At 36.5% G+C, this 24,740-nt stretch overlaps 2 protein-coding genes across 3 annotated transcripts in view; one reads left to right on the top strand and one right to left on the bottom strand.

Annotated features, from left to right (window-relative positions):
- Positions 1-24,740, top strand: part of RST1 (ARM repeat superfamily protein) — a 334,110-nt gene that overhangs the window by 12,862 nt on the left and 296,508 nt on the right. For both annotated transcript variants that reach the window (XM_089823823.1, XM_089823825.1), the window contains exons 4-8: positions 1,556-1,829; positions 2,056-2,309; positions 4,780-4,954; positions 5,095-5,282; positions 5,464-5,564. In XM_089823823.1, coding sequence (XP_089679949.1) covers positions 1,556-1,829; positions 2,056-2,309; positions 4,780-4,954; positions 5,095-5,282; positions 5,464-5,564 — 992 coding nt within the window. The remainder of the gene's footprint in view (positions 1-1,555; positions 1,830-2,055; positions 2,310-4,779; positions 4,955-5,094; positions 5,283-5,463; positions 5,565-24,740) is intronic.
- On the bottom strand, positions 23,815-24,349 carry LOC149577433 (uncharacterized). The gene is made up of 2 exons (XM_089823832.1): positions 24,170-24,349; positions 23,815-24,065 (listed from the first exon to the last, which is right to left on the bottom strand). Exons 1-2 carry the CDS (start codon positions 24,287-24,289, stop codon positions 23,883-23,885), a joined length of 303 nt encoding a protein of 100 aa, XP_089679958.1. The 5' UTR covers positions 24,290-24,349; the 3' UTR covers positions 23,815-23,882.

Raw genomic sequence — 24,740 nt, 5'->3', positions numbered from 1 at the left:
GGCTATGGAGGAAGGGGGTGGATTTGGTTTCACACTGGATGACATTGAGTTGATTGAGTAGTCATTGTTAGTTCCAGGAGAAGCTAGAGGCAAAGCTATATCTATGATGGAGGACAAGCCACAGACTGGGTCACACATACCAAGCGAGAAGGCATAGTCATTTTTGGGACTAGACCCTCTAGTTCTACATCTCACTTAGTTTTTACTAGAGCTAGGAAGTTGAAGATGTAATTGTAACGATGTATTTACTTGTAGTTTTACATACATTATTTACTATTTTGCTTCTAGTCATCAACATTCCTCACGAGAATGCGATTTTGTAAACACTTCGTATTGCTTTTCAAAGTGATTTATTGCAAGTGGGCAATCTTACCTTCTATGTGTGTGATGTATATTTTGTGACACTTGCCAACTTAGCATAAAATACCAAGTATTCTAACCTCTCTTGAACAAGGAAACTTTAAATGCTAAAAAAGGTGACTTTGTGTGATCAAGCAAAGCAACCTCAAGGTTGACATGGCTAACTAGTGATTTTCTGTTGGATATATTGCAGTGAATTGATGTGGTATTGCTGGTTCTCACAAAAGGACTTATGCTATCATTTCTTGGACTTAGTCAACTCTTTCCCTTCAAAGTGGCTAGAACTTGAATACTAACTCAAACTTCAAATAAAAGATATAAAAGGATAAGGGCTTAGGGATCCTAGTCTACTTTCAATAACTAAAGGCAACAATGATAATGGATAACACTTCGGTAAATGGATTTCTTAGACCAAGTTTCACTTGGCCACTAGGAGAAAACTACATACAACTTGATGCAATCTCCAAAGGTAACAAAGGAATTTTTGTATTGTAACATTCATCTTACTACCTAATACTATTGCAATCCAAATGAACATCCACAATTGAACCAGTGCTTAAGTAGGTTCAGCCTAACCACACACTGTAATTTGCAATCAACCAACTACAAATGGTATGAACCAAGGAATTCATCACATATTTCCACATTTCTCCATTAAAATCAATGGACTTCAACTGGAACTTTAAACTGTATAAAGAATTTTAGTTTCAAACATTCAAACTGTATAAAGATTGCAGTAGTTGTCACTTTTGGACTTTAAGGTCCAAATATTTGAAATCCAATTGTGATTTGCAACTCATAAGTGCTTGGATTATAGTACTACATTAGGCAACAAGTGCACAATTAAGTTGATCACTTGGGACTGTATGAGGGTGATCCTCTCTAGAATTTTTAGTGTTGAATGCACTATACTAAATATTTTGTGTAACCATTTCATAGATTTCTTGGCGCTTTTGTATATTTATATTATTTCATTTGGTATACAACTTTAAATTTTAAAGTCTGATAGCTTTCCTTTCCTGCAGTTTCTTACTTTTCTCGGATCATTCTCATTTTGAATGCCTCAATTTATTGAATATCTCACAGGATTGTTGTTAAAATTTAGCCTGTGAGATTGGGAAAACAAAATTTCTTATTGACATAATTGCATCTAAACTAACACTGAAATAAATAGGTTACTCATAACTGTATGCAGGCAAAGGAAGAAAGATTATGTGGCTTAGAGCTCTCAAAGTATCTTGTTTCACTTTGTAATGATCTCAGAAAACGTGGTCTTGGTAGTTCATCTGTACTTGTGCTCTTAAAACATTCATTAGAGGTGCAGATGGATATAGAGCATGAATATTTTTGTGATTTCGATTCTATACTGATTAGCTTGGCACATATGCTGGCTACCATGCAATATGAACACGAGCAACTTCTACTACTCAACTTGGCCATTGCTTCGCTTGAATGGAAACGAGAAAGTGGTAAGTTGTTGCTTCTTGTTAGTAGTTGGTTTTGATACAAACATTTATTAACTACTTGTGTTATTTAAATATTTGATTGGTATGTTCAATTAGTTATTCAGTTGATAATGGGAGATTTATTAAGTAGTCACTGGGAAATATAGTTATGTGCCACTATGTGTCCAGGACTAGCATCCCTAGTTGATTGACATAGATATCCGGTTAATAATTGTCTTACTCCTTCCAGGTTTGCGATTATCTAAAGCAACTGTGGTAGATTTTCCAGTGGAAGTGCTCTTCATTTTTCCTGTCATTCATGTTATGTCATCTCCATCAAAAACTATTAAAAAGACTGCAATAAGTTTGCTACAGGTCTTACAAAGGAAACTACATGAATTACAGCTCACCCCTTCGTTGCTTAATATTTCTGAAAGTGCATTGTCTGCTGGGGAGAAATTTGGAATGTTTGTGCACCGTCTTGTAAAACGTATATGGTCCCAGGTATCACTGAGTTTTGTGCTTTGTCTTTATTATCATATATGTTTTTTTCCTGTTCTATTAGTTTCAGCTTTGAAAGGGTGGATACAGTTCAATTTGCTTGCCTTTAATTGTAAGGATTTTCCGTTCTCTTCATTTCATCTTATCAACCATCTGTTTTCATGTATCTGAGATGAAGCTATGTATGCATAAAGTAAATAAAAAGCTCCAGTATAAGGCATGCACCCAAATGATAATGATGCAATTCTAGATCTGCACATTTAATTGCAGAAGGTTAGTAGTATTTGATAAACAAGCACATAATTAGATTATCCAGGTATGGTCATTTTTCGACCAAGCCCTCATCAGACTCTAAATAAACCTTTAGTATGTGTTGCCTAGAGTGCACAGTGCCCAGACATAACCAAATATTATTTGGTCCTGGTTTAGATCCCAGGCAAGGTCAGGCCTGCTTACAGCTAGGTTACATCTCATGCATCTTCTTTCGGCTGAGATTTAAGTCAGATATACATGGGCAAAATGGACTGTGGGCCTGAGTATGTTCCATGGTGAACTAGGGAACAATCTGAGAAAATTTGAGAGAACCCTGCAATTTAAAAAAAAATGTTAACAAACCTTAATTTTAGCTAACTTTAAAATTAACTTTCATGTCTCTAACAAAACAGGTTGAAAGTACCTGAATGCTGCTACTTTATCTACCTAGTTAAGTGCAATTATTTTGTGGCAAAAAATGCTGAGTTTTTGTATATGCATTCCAAGTTGCGCCTTCTGTAACATAAAGAAGTTGAGTACAAGGAGGTGGCAATGAGGCATTGAGACTATAAAGGAATAATTTAAGATGAATAGCCAGATTTTATGAAGAAATTTGAAGTACAATTACCTTTAGAATATATATGATAACCTAGTATAAGAGAGATATAACAGGAACAAAAGAAAGTATATCAGGCTATGTGAACTTTGAAGATTATGTACTCAATTTATAAGTCATGAACATGCACACAAAAGATAATAGAATTTGGATTCAACAGACATCATTAAAGAATGTGAACATGCACAGAAAGGATAATAAAATTTAGACTCAACAGACATCATTAAAGAATGTATCAGGGGGAAAATGGATGAGGAGCTCAATCAGGGTTCAGAATCTAATCAGGGTTCAGGATCTCATAGTTCTACTCTAGATAAGTGCTTGAGGACCAAGGCTGATTTAAAAAATATGGTGAGAAAACTGCTTGGTATGAAGAAACTAGTAGAATTTTTAGGAGAGTCTGAATATTATAAATTTAGGCCGAGTTGGTTAGATATACCTGAAGGGAACCAGTTTGAATAAGTGCCCAACAATGTTATTCGATGACGAGCAAAGATACAATGTGAAAGGTCAACCAGCTGCCTACTTTTTGAAATAAAAAGCACTCTTTCTATTTTTAACAAAATAATCACGTATCTCTTTAATTGTTATTTTTCAGAATTTTATAATTTTGTTTTAGGGTTTCTTTGAAGTTTTTAGTTATTAGCCAGACAGAAAATTCTGAAAGAGAGGACCAAGTTCAAATGTAGCCCTCTCAATAGAATTGTAACAAATCTTTTTAGATCAATGAAATCAAACTAGCTTTCTTTTCCTTTTTTGCATGCTGATTATTTGATGAAACATTGTTGAATGCTTACTAATAAATTTTATATGAATAAGTAGTGGAAGTAATGCATAGAACTTGCATGTAAGTACAAAATTTTTGTGTCTTTATTTTTGTTTATCATCTAAATTTGCTTGCAATCTTTTAACTATAGTAGGAATGAAAGGGTTAAACTGATCATATGATGGATATATGGGAAATCTAATTAACCTGCAATATCATGATCACTTTAATGATACCTTTCAAGGGAATGAGTTGTGGAAGTAATATATAGAATTTGCTTGGGAAATAAGTAGTTTTATATATTTATTTCTGTTTTTTGTTAACAATCCCTTATAATCTTGCATCTGTAGTGTCAATTTTAAAGTTAAATTGACCATAACAATACAAATTAATTAATTTCTTGGATTATTGTTGTAAGGAATTGAAATTGGAAATGACAAGCAATTGATTTGCTATGAAGCCTGGAATTTCATTAAATGCAAAAGAATAATAATGGTACAATATGCAATAAGAAATCCTTGTTATACAGACAAGGATGAAACCCTCGTATACAATTAGATCATAAATATATTTCCTAATTGTATGACACGAGGCAAAAAGCACCTGACCTGGATAAGCTTAACTATACTAGTGTGAATAGGACCTAAAAATGAGCTAGTTAGGAAAACTAGCTTTTTCAGACCAACAACTCGAGGAATCCAAGTTTGCAGTTCAATTAATATATTAGATCTATAGATGCAACCATATTTGTTATCAGTGTTTTCTGTTCATTTTTCGATGCTGCTTAGATTTTATTATTTATGAATTTTTCTTACTATCTTTGATCTCTGCTTTTACAGGACCAAGGCTTAATAACTTGGAATTGGGATTCTGGTTTAGCAAATATATGGTTGTCCAAGCTACTAGGTAGCAAAGATAAGGCAAAAGTTTGGCTTGAAAATATCCAATTGACATCTGCAAAAGGTGGCGGAGGATCAAAAAGAACAATGAATTCTCAGGAAAAACCCAGCAAAGGTTGATTGACTTGCCATCCAACTTTTTCAGTCGCTATTTTCTATTTGGGTCTCAAGTAAATGATGACTCTGTAATATTTCTTGAGACTGTTGTCATGTGTGGAAAGCGACTGTGAAGTCTCTGATGGCTTTCTTTTGCAGATGTAGTGTTGTTATTATGTATGGTGCTAAGTGGACTAGTTTTGCACCCAACACTTGGGAGCTGCGCTATTGAGGCATTGACCACAATGTGTAGAATTGAACAGTCAATAGGTGTTTCTTATTTGCTGGTTGTGCTCTTCTATTTGAATTTCTCTCGTAAATATGGATGCAAATCACAAGCGCTAGTGGTAAGATTGTTTTCCTCAACTGACTTATATTTGTCATACTTGTTTTACGCTGCATATCTATCAGCTAGGATATCTTGTGTACAGGTATGATATCAGAAAGGCATAAAATTGGCAGAATGAATTTTTAGCCAGGTTACAGTCCGATTCTCAGTTTTTTATTTATATTTTCTGATGTGCACAGTTGGAACTATTAGGGGTGCTTCCAAATCTGGCCTGCTATTCTGTGACTGTACCTCTTATCCTTCAGACAGTTCAGCAAATGCTCTATGAGGATTCACCAATGTATGTGTTTTTAATGATCACTGAGTTTTTATATTGTATGCTTTTTGGACACACTGAATGATCCATTTTTAGCTTTGGTTCATGGTTGCAAGGATTATTCTTTAGGCATATTAGAATTGTTAATTTGTTACTTTTTCTCTTTGTTATTAAAAAATATTATTATTACTGGATCATTTCATTCCCATGTTTAGCAAATAGTGTTAAAGGGGATTCAATATGTGTGGCTTCTTCTTGGCAAAAACCAGTGTGAAAGTGAATTTGTGCAAGTGTCAAAAGTTGGAAATTTATTATATTTTTTTGGGAGGCTACTACAGATTTTTAATAACCAACTTTTTAAAATAAGAAAGTCTACTTTCATCTGGTTGAGACATAGTCGAACCCTCTCCTTGTTGCAGCTTTGTCTCAGGATAAAAAAAACCGATTTGGAGCCTAATTTCCACCATTAATCCGACCTAGACTATACTTATTGCTATGACCTGTGACAGACTTAAGGTCTGCAATGTCACAAAATGACACCTTAGTAAGAACAAAAATGTCACAGTTAAGCTTGAATCCCTACAGCTATAAAAATGTGAATATCCTCCAAAGAGAGAGCATATTGTGGAGAAGGAAAAGTTTACCGACTTTGAGATCGGTTAAAGTCTCAAGGGATGAACTATCCTTTGTGCCACCTTACTTCTACTATTGGTCTCGTGAGCTAGGGGATCAAGACATTAAATGTGATAAGGAGATTTTAATAAACTATACTAGATGGGAATGGATTAGGATAGCTAAATGATTTAAGATGATAAACATAAGTAACTAAAGGAAATCAACAGATAAAAATATTCTGATTACCAAGACCAAAACAGCAGGTTATAGAGATGAAACACTGAACTCTGCAAGCTCACTGCGCTCTAGATGCTAGTGCGGGTCAAGGACGATAGTGCCGATATGAGACAAATGTGCGATAGGTGTCTTGATCATTGGTCCTTTAGACTTTATCCTACACCCTCATGAGCTTGATTGGCACAAACTATTCCATTAACTCCTCCATCAAAACTCTGCAACTGTCAAGACACTTAGCCGGCCATCCCAGGACTCGCCTAGGGCTTGACATTTGAAATAGCAAAACCTATATTTATGGGCCCCAAATTGCATATGTACAACGTATATAGTATATAGTATATACAATGCCCTAACTGATTCCAAAAAGCCATAGCGATCCAACTAGTAGAATTCAAGTTAAAGCCATTTCTAAACTATCTACTTTGTACAGGCCAGTGAACTGGTCTCAGAAGAAAAGATTTTTTTACACCTATCAAAACAAAAGAACTAAAAACCAAAATGTGCTTAAAGTAAGTGTTTGAGATGCCTTATCTAAACCTGCATTCCATTTACTGAAGTAAATCCATTAAGGTGTAGATGACTGAGTTGCATAGTGACTGTGATAAAAGTCGCAGTATAACAATTACTTCATTAACCAAAAATACATACAATAGTACCTCTAACCCTTCAATATGATATAGAATGAACTTATATAGCTCAGGTGCTCGTTTTCCAACTGCTAGAACTATCCTCCAACTGATTCTTGATTGGTTCCTCCAAATGTTGTCAATGTTGTCATGACAACTTCGCAAAGTTGTCATTGACAACTTTTGCAATTTTTGCATTTTGATGATTTTAGCACTCATGACCACTTCCAATGAACCAAGAATGGTCTCAATAACATATTTAGTTACTCTAAGCAGCTTTTCACCCATTTTGGAATCAAAGTCAATGTTTGACCCATTTTGACCTAATCAAGCAACTTTTGCTACTATAAGGTTAACTTGAACTGATGAGAAACCAAAAAAGAGTAGGAAGCAAAGATGGCCTATTAAGGCCATTGCTGGTAGTTGTGGTGTTGTATAGAGAAAAATATGATCATGCAATGAAATAAAAAGGAAAGCAAAGAATCTAGGATGGATTTGACAATTGATAAGGTTAATATTCCACGTGTACTTCTTCGCTAACCTGCAAACATGAAACATAAGGAAATGTTGGGGGTGGCCATTTGGAGATGTGCCTTAGTCAAATCCCTGCATTGGTGTTTCCACCTCTACAACAATTGAGACATGCTAAAGGCAGTGATAAATAATTGTACAGAGATAACAAATAACGATAATGCAAATAAGAATAGATAACAAACACAATTTTCTAACAAAGACACAATAGGAAAGCGTAGACAACTCCCCTTCACCAGAACAAAGACAAGCTCCACAAGATGAAAGTGAGAGCAGTTCATGAGAACCAAGTGTATATTAAAAAATGAGAGCCTCCAAGTATGAGAGACCTATCCAAAATGTGTCTAGAAAGCTTGAAGAGTGAAGAAGGGACCAAATGAAGCTAAAAATCGAGATGATAATGGAGAAATTTGAACTTGGGCATTGATGGGCGATACATTTGGGCATTAAAATTGCAGGGTGGAAATTTGTAATGTGCCAATGATAGTCTACACGCATGCAAATTCACTGATGAGTGCGTACCATGCAAATTTTGGCGTGTACGTTGTTTATGTCTTTTAGACCGCATAGCCGAGATTCTGAATTGGTGATGATAGAGTGGGACGAGTGAGTGCGGATGAGTGATGTGGAATTTTATGTCTTAGGCTAAGGTAGGAGCATTGTGCAATGATGTAGTGCTCTCATTTTGTGAGCATGAATGTTTGATGGATCGGCCTATCACTGGCCCTCGCCGACTAAGGTAGGAGCATTGTGTAATGATGTAGTGCTCCCATTTTTTGTGAGCATGAATGTTTGAGGGATCAACCTATCATTGGCCCTCGCCAGCTAAGGTAGTTAGATAGAGGTGATGAGAAATTGTCATTGATACAAAATTGGATATATATATATATATATATCTATGTATGTATGTATGTATATATGTATGTATGTATGTATATATGTGTATATGTATGTATATATACATATACATATATATATGTTGATATACTTGGATATATATTTGAATCAAACAACAGAGATAAACAATATGCAATATTGCAGGAGTCAATCAAAGAATATTTAATACTGAGTCTAAAGATGATAGTCAATGCTGAAGAATATTCAACAATATGTTTGAAGGACTAAGGTTTACGACAATTACACAATATTCAAAATGATATCAAAGACAACATTTTCAGTGAGTATGGATTCAAATTAGTGACACCATAAATGATAGAGGGACATGGTTATCATCAAATCTATGGTTGTCTTCAGAGTATCAAGGCCAATATTTGACACAACAGTGATAACAATACATATGGCAATAGTGATTAAATGCGTTCAAATTGAAGAAGTAAATTTTATGTAGAAGTGATATGATATGCATCGACAACAAGAATAGAAGATTGCCATGTGTTATGCAGTGACGGTGAAGGAATATGGCAGCAATATCCTCACTCAAAATTATCAAATTCCATCTGAAAGAATCACCGGGAGTGTGCAAAATGGGAAGGTTAAGAATGGAGACATCATCGCTGATAAGAAGAGATTGGTCCCGATGGAGCATATTGCTTCAAAGATATTATCGATGATTGGTTGAGTGCAATACTCAGGATAGGAGTGTGACACACAAGGGCAATCGAGTAATGATAAGATAACAAACAACAATCAATTATTAATGCAGTGGTGACATTAGAAGATATCATTAGGTATGATGGTGAAGATTAATGATAGTGACACTCCTATATATGCCGTGATATTAAAACATCACCGTCAATCTCAAAGATAAAGTGCGACATACTAATGATGAAAATTATTAAAGGCTCCTATTTTAAAAATTATTTAAAATTGAAAAGGTGCTTTTTAATTGTGTTATGAACAAGCAAGGGAAATAATGTTTCATTTTTAAAAAGTTACAACCACTCATAAGATATAAAAAGAAAGTATGTCATTTGAGGAAAGATAAGTCAGTAGAGTGTGTGAGAAGAGTAATACGGAATTAAAAGAATATGTCTATATATATATTCAGATTTTTAGTCAGATTTCTAGTCCGATATATATATATATTTATATATTCATTCTCATATCAAAGATAAAAGTGTGAAGTTTGAAAAAGCGAATAAATACTAAGTAGAAGATTGATTGGCTTCAGACTAGAAAGTAAATTTTGCATCCATCATCAAGTTGAGTAAGCAACTATATAAAGGTGGAATTTAGACTTCTATATTTAGAAGTGAAGTAGGTGCTTTGCGTCAAGGTTGGTGCCTTCAAATATGGGGAGTTGTAACTTCCAGTGAGTTGGTGCTCATAAAATTATAGGTTGGAGCCTCTAGTAGGTTGGTGCCTACAAAACGTTGTAAAAGAAAATAATAATATAAAAACATTTATTTGTCTTGTTTTTCTCCCACGATGGGTTTCCATGTAAAATTGTGTTTTACCATGTTCATAATCATTTATTTCAGCATTTGAAGTTATTGTGTGGATAAATTTTTTAAAATCATTACTATACTGATTCACCGCTGCCCTCAATATATTGTGTGCTCTTCAAGTGGTAAGAGTCGGTTCCTTAAATAAAGTTTAACCGCTTCAAGGTAGACCTAAAGAGCACTAATGACTGAAAGTTTTCAAAATAAGACACCAACTTTTGATGGGGCAAATTATACATTTTGGAGTATAAAGACAGAAGCCTATTTAAATGCTAGTAGATTTGATGTTTGACAATTAGTATTAGATGGTTATACACCTCCAACAACACTGCCAATAGATGTAATCGAAAAGAGGATAAGTGAAAAATAATGCCAAAGGAAAACACATCATTTTATGCAATCTTGCCGACTCAGAGTTCACAAAAGTTATGCATTGTAAATATGCTAAGGAGATATGGGACAAGTTGAAAAATATTTATGAAGGAGCCAAAAATGTGAAGAGAGCTAAACTCCAAACTCATCAAAGGGTATTCGAAAGCCTTAAAATGAAGGATGATGAAGTTATACCCTCTTTTCTTGCTTGTATAAATGATGTAGTTAATTCAATGAAAGCTCTTGGCGAAGAAGTGGAAGAACACCTTGTAGTGAAAAAGATTGTAAGATCATTACTTATGTGATTTGATTCTAAGGTATCTGCAATCGAAGAAAGAAAAGATCTAGACATGCTGACAAAAGATGAATTCCATGGGATTCTTATTGCTTATGAAATGAGAATTGGAGACAATGTGTCGAAAAAGGAAATACCATTCAATGAGTCTAAAAAGGGTAAAAGCAATGTTAGCCCCCATATAGACCCCATTAAAAAACTTCAAACCAGACTCCCCCATGGATATGCCTTGCTTTGATGAATTGTCTATCTCTGATTTTCATGTTAAATATTGATAAGTTAAAAAACAGATCTTGAACCACTTTGAAATAGTTCAAACTAGTTCAACGGCTAAAAACTGGTTCATGACATTCAAAATGGTTCAAAATGGTTCGACAAGCTTATAGCAGGTTCAAACTAGTTCGATGCATTTCAGAAGGGTTCAAGGAGGTTCACATGTACATGCAGGTGCATTTGAGTTCAATATGGTTTGTGGTGATTCAGAACAGATCAGGGTTCAAGCCTAAAGCCCAAGCTCAAAGGTTCAAAATGCAAGTTTATCAGTGCAGAAGCTCAGAGGTTCAGATTTTAGGTTCGACGCTTAAGTTTACTTTGTTGGACCACTTTGAACAAAGTTCAAAATGGTTCAACTGGTTCAAACTGGTTAAATGCAGATCAATATGGTTCAACAGGGTTTAAGGTGGCTCATTCTGGATTAGTTGGTTCAATTGGTACCATTGGGTTTATACAAGCATGAACCAATTTAAAATGTTTCAACTGGTTCAAATGGCTCAATTGGTATAGCAGGTTCAAGCAATCTACCCAGTTCAATGGTTTAAATGGTTGTAACAGTAAGATTGAAATTATTTAAGGTTTACAATTTCATACCTTTAAAATCTGATAGTTTCCAAGCATAAGGGATATGAAATGTTGTTGATATAGTTCACAAAAGATCATATGCATTTAGAGATCAACAGGTGTTTTTAGAAAGGACTTTACTACACTCATTGATTGATACGTTATGGAGCTTCAAGTTTAAATCAATGGACCAATATAGATGGAATTGTATGTTACATTTTTTATTTAGATCAAAATAAGGATTGGGTGAGTGTACTCCAATTACTATGATCAAGATCTCTCAACATCAGCTAATAAAGGTGGTGATAGTAAGAGCAACAAATACTAATCTCAATATTGCCAGCAACAACAAAATTATGCACAACTAGGCTGATGAGTAACTGATTTCTGTGTGGAAAATATTATGAAGCTGTACCTTCTTAGAGAATTATTAAATGTTTATGGAATTAAACCAAATTTTCCTCTTAAGAGTAGCTCTAAATACTGATCTAAATGCAAGTATGGGCACATATAATGTTCATGGCTTTCAATGCAACAAACAGCCACAAATTTGCTGATAACAGAAATCAGTCTCAGTGTGGGTGCCATAACTTGCAATTCCACCACTTGATCGAGCTGATTTTCGGATATGTTTTAGTAATCTTCATTCTCCAGATTCTCACTTAAGCGATTTTTAAAATTATTTTTGGTGTGCAGTTATGGATAACTGATTACGACACTGTCTATGACAGTCACAAATGCTGACAACACTTCATCACCAGCAAAGTGCCATTTGTCCATAATGCAATTACACCTGTCCAAGAGCTCATGTGTATGTCTTTGACATGGAAGATGAGTCTTAAGCTATTCTTAATTCTAATGTTTGTAATGTTAATTCCTTGTAACTTTGACAAGACAAGTGTTCTGATTTTCAGATCAGTCTGATCTGGATGCATGAGTTCCCTTAAGTATTGGTCACTAGAACATATTGTCCCCTCTAGATAGATCGACATCTTCCTTGTGGCTTTTATAAGCCTTCTTATTTACTAGTGTGGTTAGTTAGTTACTAACCATTAGTAACTCTTGGAATGGGCACCAATCTTGAGGAAACAATCATGTTTTGAAGTAGGCCGACCTAGAGAGGGACATGCTCAAATAGGATCATCTATAGGAGTGTAAACATTTGCAGAAGATCCATGACCTTAACATGGTATCAGAGCCTAGTTGCAAATGTGAGAAGGAAAAGAAAATGGAGATTTATCCTGTATATAATCACTAGCAATAGTGATTTGTCATATCACAGGTTTAGTAATATGACTTTGTATCATGTGTTCTTCAATCTGCAATACTAACCTTCCTATATACCTAACTAAAGGTCATAACACTCCAATGGACATGTCTCTTACCTAGGTCGATACATATGCCTCTTCCTTAAATCGTTGACTTACAAGTTTTAGTTATAATTAAATACTAACTAATACATAGTGATTAGATTAGTTTTAATGTCACATAACTGAGTTCCCATAAGATTGGAGATTGGCAACGTCTAGAGAAATTTCATTGAGTAGATAACGGGGGAGTAATCAATAACGATTATTGAAGGCTCTATTCTACTTAAGTCAGCATCGATGTAAGAATACTGTCATAACGGTGACATCTTTATCATATCACAATCCATTAAATACAGCGAAGGAAATAAGGGGAATGCTTGCAGATGGAAATATTTGCTTTGTGGATGTAAAGATTCTATTCTAATATAAGATTTAAATTGAGTTCTGAGAGTGACTCAGCAAGACTCGGGTTAAGATATGAATAATAATAAGAAATATTTTGTTCATAAGTCCATTGGTGACGATTCTCTAAAACATAGTATGATTCTTACTAATGTGAAATGTTGGGAAATTAAGTGAATGTACTTCCACCCGCCACGTCAAATTTGACTTCCTAATTGCTCGCAGACCAATAGAATTAGATTCTTCTGTTCAACAAGTGCTCATTCTTCTCCTTAAATCGGTACAAAACCCGCTGAAAATGCCCCAAGAAAGCATGGTTTTATTATGTGTGTAAGAATTTGCCTAAGGAAAAAATTCACCCAAGAACTAAGAACTCAAACACAAGCACACAATAGACCAAAGAGAGAGAGCATGATCAGAATAACAATGTATTCAATAATTGGTTCATTAGAGTACACTAGGAGTGCCTGAATATAAAGGCCTCAGGAGAGCTTCTAGAATGCATAAAGTTAGCATCATGATATGTCATACAACCAAGCACATGTCCACTAGATATGGGTTATCCTCCATTAAGCACGGAAGTAAGTACGGTGATGAGAGGATAAGCCTACAAGGGTGTGACACGCAAAACAGTGTTGTAGACACCATGTGCTAAAATAGAGTTGCGTACTCCTGTGTTGTCTACATGACAACTCAAAAGGTGTGCAAACTCCTAAGTGTCTCACAAATAAAAATAATAAACTAATGCAAAATAATTAAATAATGCATTAACCTAAGTAAACTTAAGTAAGTGTAATAAGTAAATACTTATTTACACCAACACCCCCCCTTAAGTGCAACTGAGGGGAATGCCCTTAAGCTTACGAACCAGGATGAAGAGCAAAATGAGTCTCGGCTTCTAGGCCATGTTAGGTACCCAAGTACATAATGAAATGCAATCTCCCATAAAGCGGGGAAAGAGGGAAAACCTCATGGGAAAAACCCTCCCCCAAAAAGAGAGATAAATAAGGATGCATTGATGGATGGAGTAATCAAGACCCCCCCCATTATGACATACATCCAATATATACATAAGAGAATGAGAGAAGGAAGAGAGACAAAATAGGGCCCCCCCCCCCCCCAAAAGAAGAATGCCAACAAGTGAAAGCCGCTTCGATGAAGAAGCTGGTCCAAGAATGCAGAATGGTGTTCCTCCCCTTAGGAAGAAACAATGGCAAAGGTACAGTCCTGAAGATGTATGGTGGCCCTGAAACCTGCTCAAGTATTCCTGTGCTGATGTTGAAGTTCACCCCTTCCAACTGTGCTGAAAAGAATGAATGCAGATCTAGCAAGGATGTCTGTTGAACCTGTTCCATTGAACCATCTGTCTCCTCAATTGACAAAGAGCCCTCCACTAATTGCTGTTCATAAGGATCCACAATCACACCAACCTGTTCAGATTGATCATGTTGAGAATGGACATGAGGGTTAGAGTGAGCCCTCGCAACAACTGTAGAAGAATCATCATCAATGAGAAGATTTAAGTCCTCAAGTCTGTCTCCCAAGGCAAGTGAAGCTGGAGCTGGAAGACGAGATGTACCATGTTGTGTTGGACCTTTCACTATGGCAATGTAAGCATGTGGACTCGACTGATGTGACCTCTCACTGCAACTGTCGATAGAACCCCACGTGTCTGAACCTGTTGAAGCACTATCGCTGGTGTCACTATCAGTTTCCACTGTGTATGAAGTGCAAAGAGGAGTAGAGGACAAGCTGGGAGAACTTTCCTCAAAGTGAACATCCTTCTCCACAAAGATCTCATGTGTCTCTAGATCCAGGAGTCTGTAAGCCTTCACAGTGTCTTCATAGCCAATAAAGGTACAAGGCTTGTGATCTCCGGCGCCGCTATTTTTCAAACTTCAGCCCGCGCTGACGAAGAAGAGTTTTTCCAGTAGTTGTTTTGGATCCTGTTTTCCCGGTTCTCGGCCTGCCTCAAACTCCCGCGCTCGGACTATTCAGATTGTCACGTGGACTCGGTGACTCAGCAAGTTACACGTGTACAAACACGTCAACATTTTTGCCACGGAGGATCCGGGACTGCCACGTCACTGGTGGAACCCGACAGTGACACGTCATCGGTACGGATTTGATACGCGCTAGTCCGTATAGTACGGATAGGTGACTCAGCTTGCCACGTCATCCTGGGCATTCATTTTTGCTGACGTCATCTTTTGCTTGTGTTTGCAGTGACGGCCGTTTGACTGTCATTTCCAAGTGTTTTATAACTGTAGTGACGGTCGTTTGACCATCAAATTTAGCATCGCAGTTTTCCTTCTAGACCCCTCTTCAAATTGCTTTTTAGTTTGGCAGCCTGACTTTGCGAGTCCATATCTCGGACATCCGGACTCCGATTCAGGTGCAATTTTTTTTGAAATCAGGTAAAATTTCCTGAATTTTCCAGTAGTGGTGTTGTTTTCTGGTTTTGGTGCATAGATTTTGCAAAAATTGCATTTTTTGGCGATTGTACCTGCATAATCTTGTGTTTTGCAACTTTAGAAGCTCCGTACGGGCACATCTGGTCACTTTTTTAGGTTCTGTTTTTTTTGTCTACTTTCCAGATTTGAAGTCAGATTCTAGTGTTGTGTGGACCAATTTCTCACTTTCATAATTAGGCCTTCTTTGGCATTGTAAAGCTTTCATTCTTTTTTAGAATTGTTGTAAAACTAAGCTACAGTGCTTAAGTGACAGATTTCAGCCTCATAAGGCAGTTGTAAAAGCAAAATCAGAAAGTCCACTTTGTTCATTTTGACAAGTGGCTCATTGTAAATGCACTACTTATAAAGTGCCAAAGCATTTTTTTTTGGGGGGTCTTTTGATTGAGTGAAAAGGGGGGGTGTGTACTGTGTTCTTGTGTCTCTATTTTGTGCTCTTTTCATTTCAGCATCATGGGTTTTAAATGTCCTCTAACTTCATGCAACTATTCTACATGGAAAGATATTGCATGGAGTAGATTAATGGAAAAAGGATATAGTTTGTATGTTGATGGTACAATTACCAAACCTATTGATGCTAAAGAACTCATTGATTGGCAAAGACAAGATCGACAAGCTTTAGGTGTAATTAGGAGTTGTGTACATGGGGATCTTCTCTTTCACATTAAAAATTGTTCAGAATCTAAGGAAGCTTGGGATAAACTTGAACAGTTGTATGGTAAATTAGATGAAGAAAAGGGATTTCGGATTGAGGATGATCTACTTCTCTTGGATCCTAAGAATTATGACACAATTCAGGATTATATCATTAAAGTCAATGAGTATAGGGCACTTCTAAAAGATTGTGGAAATCCCATGAAGGATGACAGTTTGATTCATCACATCCTAAAGAAGCTACCTTCTGAGTACGCTAACTTTGTTTTGAGTTTTAATACTCACAGGTTAACCATGGGATCTGCTTACCAGAAGCCTTCCTTTGATGGATTTGCAGACATGTTGATTGTTGAACAATCTCACTTGGTGGATTTTGGACTTCTCAAGTCATTTAAAACCAAAGCCTTAGTGGCTAGTGATGATCACAAATCTAGTCAAGGGGGAAAAGCAACAACAAGAAAAAGCAGTGGAAGCAGAAAACACAATCTGAGACACAACATGACTCCTCTCAACAAGGCGGTTCTTCTTTCAACAAGAAGGGAAGTAATGAAAAGAAGGACAAACTCTTTTGTGCATATTGCAAAAAGCCAAATCATGACGAGCATCATTGCAAGACAAAAAGAATCGATGAGTTAGAAAATCTACTCAAGAAGAACAAGATTCAAGTGCCAGGTACTTCCAAGGATTCTACTCCTACCTCTTCGAAAGGTAAAGGTCAAGCACTTATGGCAAACACAAGTTCTTCTTCGAAATGGATACTTGACTCAGGTGCCTCTTACCATATGGGTTCTTCAAAGGGAGACTTTTCTTCATTGAAGCAGTCAAAGGTGCCACACATCTTCGTGGGAGATGAGACTAAAATGGAAGTTGAAGGGAAAGGACATGTCGAAATGGAAGATGGGGAATTCAAAGATGTTATCTACGTTCCAAATCTAAGCTCCAATCTCCTATCAGTTTACCAAATTACTCACCTTGGAGATGGCCATAAGGTTGAGTTCCTTCCCGATTCTGTGATGGTGCGAAGTCTCAAAGATGATTCATTGGTAGCAGTGGGGCAAGTCAATGATGACAAGAGGCTTTATTCCTTCTCCCACTTTGTGCCTAAGAGTCCTTCTCAAGCCTTGTTAACTCACTCTACTTCAAACATCAACTTATGGCATGAGCGGTTTGGTCACCTTGACTTCCGCTCTCTTCAACAACTTTGCTCAAAACACATGGTCAAAGGTCTACCTAATATCAGCTTTTCTAAGGGAGAGTGTTCATCTTGTTCAGTGGATATGAATCTCAAGGAGAAGTATGATAAAAAGAAGTCTTCTCGAGCTCCAGTTGTTCTTCAGCTAGTTCACATGGTGTTAGCAAGTCCCTTTGCAGTGACTTCAGTCAGCCAAGGCCGCTACATACTCACATTTGTTGATGTTTTTTCAAGATTCACTTGGGTCTTCTTCCTTCATCATAAAAATGAAGTGGTTCATAAGTTTCAAGACTTCAAGACTCATGCTGAACACAAGTCAAGGAAAGCCATCCAAGTACTAAGGCTGGACAATGAGAACAGATATGTTGACAAAAGACTTAAGAACTTTTGCAGAATTGAGGGGATTGATCTTCAGAACTCACCAGCATTCAGTCCGCACAAGACAGATGTTGCAGCTATGAGGATTAGGACTCTCAAGATCATGGCAAGTTGCATGATTAAGGCCAAGTCTCTCGATCCTACACTTGAAGTTGAAGCCATTAGCAGTGCTACTCACATACTTAACAGGTCTCCTCATCCAGCCTTAGATGGCAAGACTCCTTTTGAGGCATGGTGCGGTAGAAAACCAGTTGATACCATGTAAGAATTTGCCTAAGGGAAAAATTCACCCAAGAACTAAGAACTCAAACACAAGCACACAGTAGACCAAAGAGAGAGAGTATGATCAGAATAACAATGTATTCAATAATTGGTTCATCAGAGTACACTAGGAGCGCCTGAATATAAAGGCCTGAGGAGAGCTTCTAGAATGCATAGAAGTTAGCATCATGATATGTCATACAACCAAGCACATGTCCACCAAATATGGGTTATCCTCCACTAAGCATGGAAGTAAGTGCGGTGATGAGAGGATAAGCCTACAAGGGTGTGCCACGCAAAACAGTGTTGTAGACACCATGTGCTAAAATAGAGTTGCGTACTCCTGTGTTGTCTACATGACAACTCAAAAGGTGTGCAAACTCCTAAGTGTCTCACAAATAAAAATAATAAACTAATGCAAAATAATTAAATAATACATTAACCTAAGTAAACTTAAGTAAGTGTAATAAGTAAATACTTATTTACACCAACAATGTGAAATGTTTGTAGATGTGCGTATAGAATGGAGCAGTGAGAAGGGTTAGAAACCTTCATATAAATGCAAGCAGTTGTTAACTTTGAAACAGTGAGCACTTCATTATTCAATTGCATGGTTCTTCATTCTGGAGCGATGAGTTGGTATTAGTTGAAAGTCATGAGACCTGGATATATTCCCGTTGTGTAAGAATACAATATGCATGCCTCTTAATGAAATTAACGCAGCTAAGATCCGGCTGAATAATGTTTTGCCAACAGAGACGACAACGATCATGTCCAGATATATATATAAAAGGTGATCACAAATGCATCTCAGACTAGGCATGTCAGTAAATTAAAATGATTCGATATGCATGTATACTGGTTGAATGGCTATTCGACTTGTAATAACATTTGGGAAAATTTGAAGTATCAATGTGCATAGTGGGTTTGACTTTTGTCCTACCTGTAGATTGCCTTTATACAAATTTCTTGAAAACGATAATATCTCCATTATCAATATTGGCTGTAGACAGATTTGAGATGATCATCGACAAGTGTAAAACAAAATAAGTAGTTTATTAAGGCACCATATAATTTTCAAAAGTATCATATGGGTCTTACATGAAATGGTGAAAAGTTGTTCAAAAGTAAATAGTATTATGAAAAATATTGAATGCTATATGTCGGGCTAAACTAGCAAAGAGGAGAACCACTTTTGATATGTGAAACGGTGAGACTTGTGGGATTGGTCTTATTTAATCGACACCCATAGCAAAACCAACAAAACATAACTAAATTAAGAGGATGATTGAAGATAAGTGGTAATGCGAATGATTAATTGACGTACTAGGTTGATTGATGAATTCCATTTTGTGATCAGTAGTATATGGAATTGTTTATCAGTTCCTGGTAATTGCTTACGCGTTCTTCTAGAAGGGGAGATGACATCAAGTTAGAAAGTTTTCTTGGCACCCGTCAAGACTCAGAATTAGAGAGAGTCTGATATATATATATTTTAAATCATAGGATATGGAGACATTTGGAGAATTCACAGTGAGTAAGCCGAATGCCGCTCTACTGAAAGGAAACTCCCATTCATAATAAGTATGATCCACTATAAAAGGGAACCTTGGAATAAGAACAAATGATTCTATCATCTTAGACAAACTTGATTGTTTTGTTTGAGAGGGAGTTCATCAATGAAGATAACTCGTGGATAGAACCACTAATGAGATGCACAAGGATAAAGATTACATCATGAGACTACAGATCATTAAGATAAACATTTTACTCGAGGCATTTCTGATCTTCCCTCAAGTCCAAGAGGGAGTGTTAATGATTGTGGACTTAGAAAAGATGCATTCTATATAACTTTATGACTATTCAAATTATTAGTATTGGTTCTCTTAGAAAGGAGGGAATAAAGTGACATCATGCTGTGACACTAAGATCATGGATATTAGCTTGGTATGCCTTCCTGACAAAATGAGAAGCTAAATGATTGGCAATGGTGAATCTTGACTTAGAGGGAGTAGACCATGCGTTATTGATTCCTGAGCAATAAAGAATTTGTAGCAAAGAATCATAAGTATCATCTTATAAGAAGGTTATATGTTAGAGAGAGTACCTAGAAGATCAAGTTGACTTGCCATGATCTAGGTTATACAAACTTAGACCGAGTGTACCATGTCAAGATGGTGTATATTCATAAAGTACAAAAGCTTTCATCAAGGTTATGATGGAAAGATAAGTATCTATTGTACTTGAGCTCTTCTTTTTCCTTATGTCTATAATATCTTTCATTTGTATTTTTTATAAAAAGAGTATATGCCTTGATTTTTTTTGCTGAAGAATGTTCATGTAGGAAAGAATTTTGGATTCAGAGGGAGTCTGGCATCTCATCAAGGCAACCTTGAATAAGGAGCTCGGAAGATTTGATATCCAGTAGGAGTCTGGAAAATCTAAAGTGAGCAACCATTTGATGGGCCTACCTTTATAAACATCATGGTGTGGAAGCATATCTTAGCAAACAGTCTTGCAACATGAGTTTGCAGTAATAGAAAACAATCCTCCAGCATGAATTTGTAGTGATAGCAAATAATCTTATGGTGTTTTAAATCAGTAGAGGACTACTAGCAAATCTTGAATAGATTCAAGATTGTGTTGTGAAAGAGACATTTTGATGTCTATGAATCACAACTTGGATAAAGAGAGAATTTAATTATTCTCTAGACTTTATCCTTAAGTACTGGAAATTAGAAAGTAGGTATTCTTATCAAACCTCTTGAGAGTGATCATCTCAGGTAAGATCCAGATATGATTGAATTGTTTTGTATTCTTACGATAATTTATATTATTGTCAGGATATTGACTGTTATGGGGCTTCACCATTTGTGTTTGTTATTTAAGAGGTGACGATCTTTGAAATAATGAACACTTGTATAAAGACATTATAAGAGGTCACGATCTTTGAGATAATGTTTTGACCATTAGAGAACTACTGGTAGATTTGGATGAATTCAAGATCATGTTGTGATGGAGGCATTTCTATGTCTATGAATCACAACTTGGGTAAAGGAAGAATTTAATTATTCTTCGGATTTTATCCAGTGTGCTGGCATATCTTAATTCAGGATCATGTTGTGTGCCTATGAGTCACAACTTGGATAAAGGAAAAATTTAATTATGCTCCGGATTTTATCCTGTGTAAGGCATTCTAGTAATGGATTGTTGGTAGAATCTAGATCTTGGACGAAATCAAGATCATGTTGTGACAGTGACATTTCTAAAACTCTAGATGTCACAACTTCGGTAAAGGGAGAATTTAATTATTCTCTAGTCTTTATCCTGAGCATTGCATTCTATGCAATACTATTATCACAAGCTTAGGTAATACTTCATATCACAACCCTTGTTAAACACCTTGTGTTACAAGCCTATGTGATTGGATAGTTTGTATTACGAACGATGCTTAATGACTTGATCATAAGCTCCAGTGATAACTCATAATACAAGATTTGTAATATGATGTGTTTTCAGGTATCATTTGTATAATGATACATCATGCTTGAAATTCAAAAAGGTATAGAGTGTATATCTATGCTTAGTCATCTCTATTGATGTTGCTAGATATGTTTCTATCACTTATCTTATCAAGTAAAGAGGGAGTGTTAATTCCTTGTAACTTTGACAAGACAAGTGTTCCGATTTTCAAATCAGTCTGATCTGGATGCATGAGTTCCCTTAAGTATTGGTCACTAGAACATATTGTCCCCTCTAGATAGATCGGCATCTTCCTTGTGGCTTTTATAAGCCTTCTTATTTACTAGTGTGGTTAGTTAGTTACTAACCATTAGTAACTCTTGGAATGGGCACCAATCTTGAGGAAACAATCATGTTTTGAAGTAGGCCGACCTAGAGAGGGACATGTCCATTCAATGAACATGCCCCTTGAGTTAGGTATAAGGGAGGGCTAGATTGTAGATTAGAAGACACACCGAAATCCATAAGTCTGCTCTTCTAGCAATCTGCCCAAATAGGATCATCAATAGAAGTGTAAACATTTGCAGAAGATCCATGACCTTAACATGTAAAACATTAAGTCTGAGAAGAAGATAAAAAGGATAACTTAACATGAATTAGTTATCAAAACTAACAAAGCTCACCAAAGGCAAAATAAGATAAATATGTGATAGAAAGATAGTAAAAAGGTTCTGCTTCTTTTTCAGAGGCTAGTGGGTCATAGGAAAAGGGGAGGTCCTTGTTCAATTTTGCAATAATGTTAGAGGGGAAAATATAAACTTTCTTTTTATTTTCAGGTTGCATTCTCTATATGGATGAGAATAATAGTTTTTAGACTATTATATTTTATCCAAAGTAACAAGAATCGGAATCGGATCGGAATCGGAAAGGCCGAATTGAATCGTGAATCGGCAATGAATTGGCGATGAATCGGCAAATTTGAAAAAACCCTTTAAATTTAAAGATTTTAACAATTTAAAACTTATTTCATGCACCTTTTATTGAATATAACTTAAACACACTATAACATCATCAAATAGAAGTTAAAACTTAACATACATAAACATGGAACATAAAATTCATCACATATGTAACTATGTTATCTAAAATGTAAATTGTAGGCTAGCTGAAGTAAATAGAAATCAAATGATCATAATGATTTAAATCATAGAATGTATGTAAGATGATCCATAAGACATCAAATCATAAATGTATGTAAGAATCTAAGATGAAGATCTATGAAAGTTTGAAACATATGTCTATCAATGATTCAGTATCAATATCTGTAAACAAAATATAAAAACAAGGCTCCAGCTCAAGCCTCAGACTCATAGTCATCATCATCATCTTCAACATCATCCTGAAGCTCGGCTACAGCCTCAACCTCAACCTCTGAGTATCCAGTCTGCCTAGTAGCAAGGCGTCTAATGTAGGTCCTAGAGGACTGCCGAGCCATATCTCCCGCATGTAAGATGGGCTCATGAACGTCGCTAGGGCCTGTGCCTGTGCGTGCACGTGTACGTCTACCAATGCCTGAAGAACGTGCTCTACCTGCCTCAACCTCTATATCCACCTGGTCAACCCACACACGGTCTTCCTCAGTGAAGACTGGATCCACAACCTCTGTGAGCCACTCTGATTCTGGATCAATCCTCCAGAATGATCGGAGAGGAGTCAGTGCCCAAAATCTGTTTGATCCTAAGATGGAGGTTGTAATGAACAAAGACAATATCATTCAACTTCTGCATTGTCAACCTGTTTCTCCTCTTCGAATGGATGTGCTCGAACATGGACCAACTGTGCTCACATCCAGAAGCGCTGCTTGGCTGACTCAGAATACGAATGGCAATTTTTTGAAGTTTTGGGGTTGTGGCCCCAAACATTTGCCACCATCTATCTGCAATAAGGGAAAAATTGAAAATAGAAACAATTAGTCTCATTTACAAATTACAAGTTAACTCTAAAATTACATAATCAACTTTAAGATTAGAATCTAGATTCATGAACATTGAATATATTATTTAATTTTTACCTGGCTGTAGTGTTGTCTGAGCATTTATGGCCATCCTGCCAGAGAAAAGTGGCCCCTCTTTATTGTTGAACTGGTCTAGCTCAACAATCGCAGCAGCGCTATCTTCATCGCTACTCAACCTCTGAATCACTGTGTATAAGCCAGTGAGAACCTCCGCATCCACCTTGAACTCAGGACGGAAACGATATGTCGGATTTAGAAAGTAAGCTGCTGCATGGATGGGTCAATGGAGCTGATTTTGCCATCTCCTATCGATGATGTCCCAAATAGGGCCATACCTCTCCTGCACTCCTGCATATTGGGCTCTGATGGCCTCCTTGGCCCTATCCATGCCCTCATAAATGTAGCCCATAGAGGGCTTCTCCCCATCAGCAGTTCGTAGCAAAGCTACAAGGGGCTCAGTGACCTACATATAAAGTAAAACAAAAAACTTGAGTCAAAACTTAAATATAAAATAATATAACTTAAAGTAAAAGTAAAATACTAAATGTTAAATTGCAATAAATTTACCTGCAGGATTTCTCTAGCGGGTTTCCAAAAACCATCCTCATCAAATATGCAATCCGCTACATCTATCCCTACAGTGGTCGTAGCATAGGAAGAGGAAATCCACTCCCGCCCAACAAACATGCTCCTCAATTCATCCCTTGATGTCAACAAGGACTGCAAGGTGATGAAATTCAAGGCAAACCTCGTGATACCTAGGCGAGCTAACTCCTTGCCTTCTATGTACTTCCTCATTGTGCTAAGGACAAATGAATGATTATAAATGAATTTGCATATGTTTTTTGCCCTTTCCACACATGACTTTTGATTTTAAAGAGGGGTAAACGCTTTGACCTGGAGCTATGAACCAGTGAGGCCACAAACGGGGGACCTCATCCCCATGAGATTTGAACCTTGATGGCAAGGATAACAACATAACAACTTAACCATCACAACATGCCACTATTGGCTTTCCACACATGACTTGACAAACTCAAGTTTGCCAATTTCCTCCAACATGAGGTCAATGCAATGTGCCGCACAAGGGGACCAAAATATGGTGGGGTGCCTCTCCATCTAAAGTTTACCTACAACA

The sequence above is a fragment of the Cupressus sempervirens genome, chromosome 1 (assembly GCF_028749045.1).
Source record: "Cupressus sempervirens isolate cs-2001-9-10 chromosome 1, ASM2874904v1, whole genome shotgun sequence".
Lineage (NCBI taxonomy): Eukaryota > Viridiplantae > Streptophyta > Pinopsida > Cupressales > Cupressaceae > Cupressus > Cupressus sempervirens.
The sequence above is the reverse complement of the archived record's forward strand: the minus strand, read 5'-3'. Positions and strand labels throughout refer to the sequence as shown.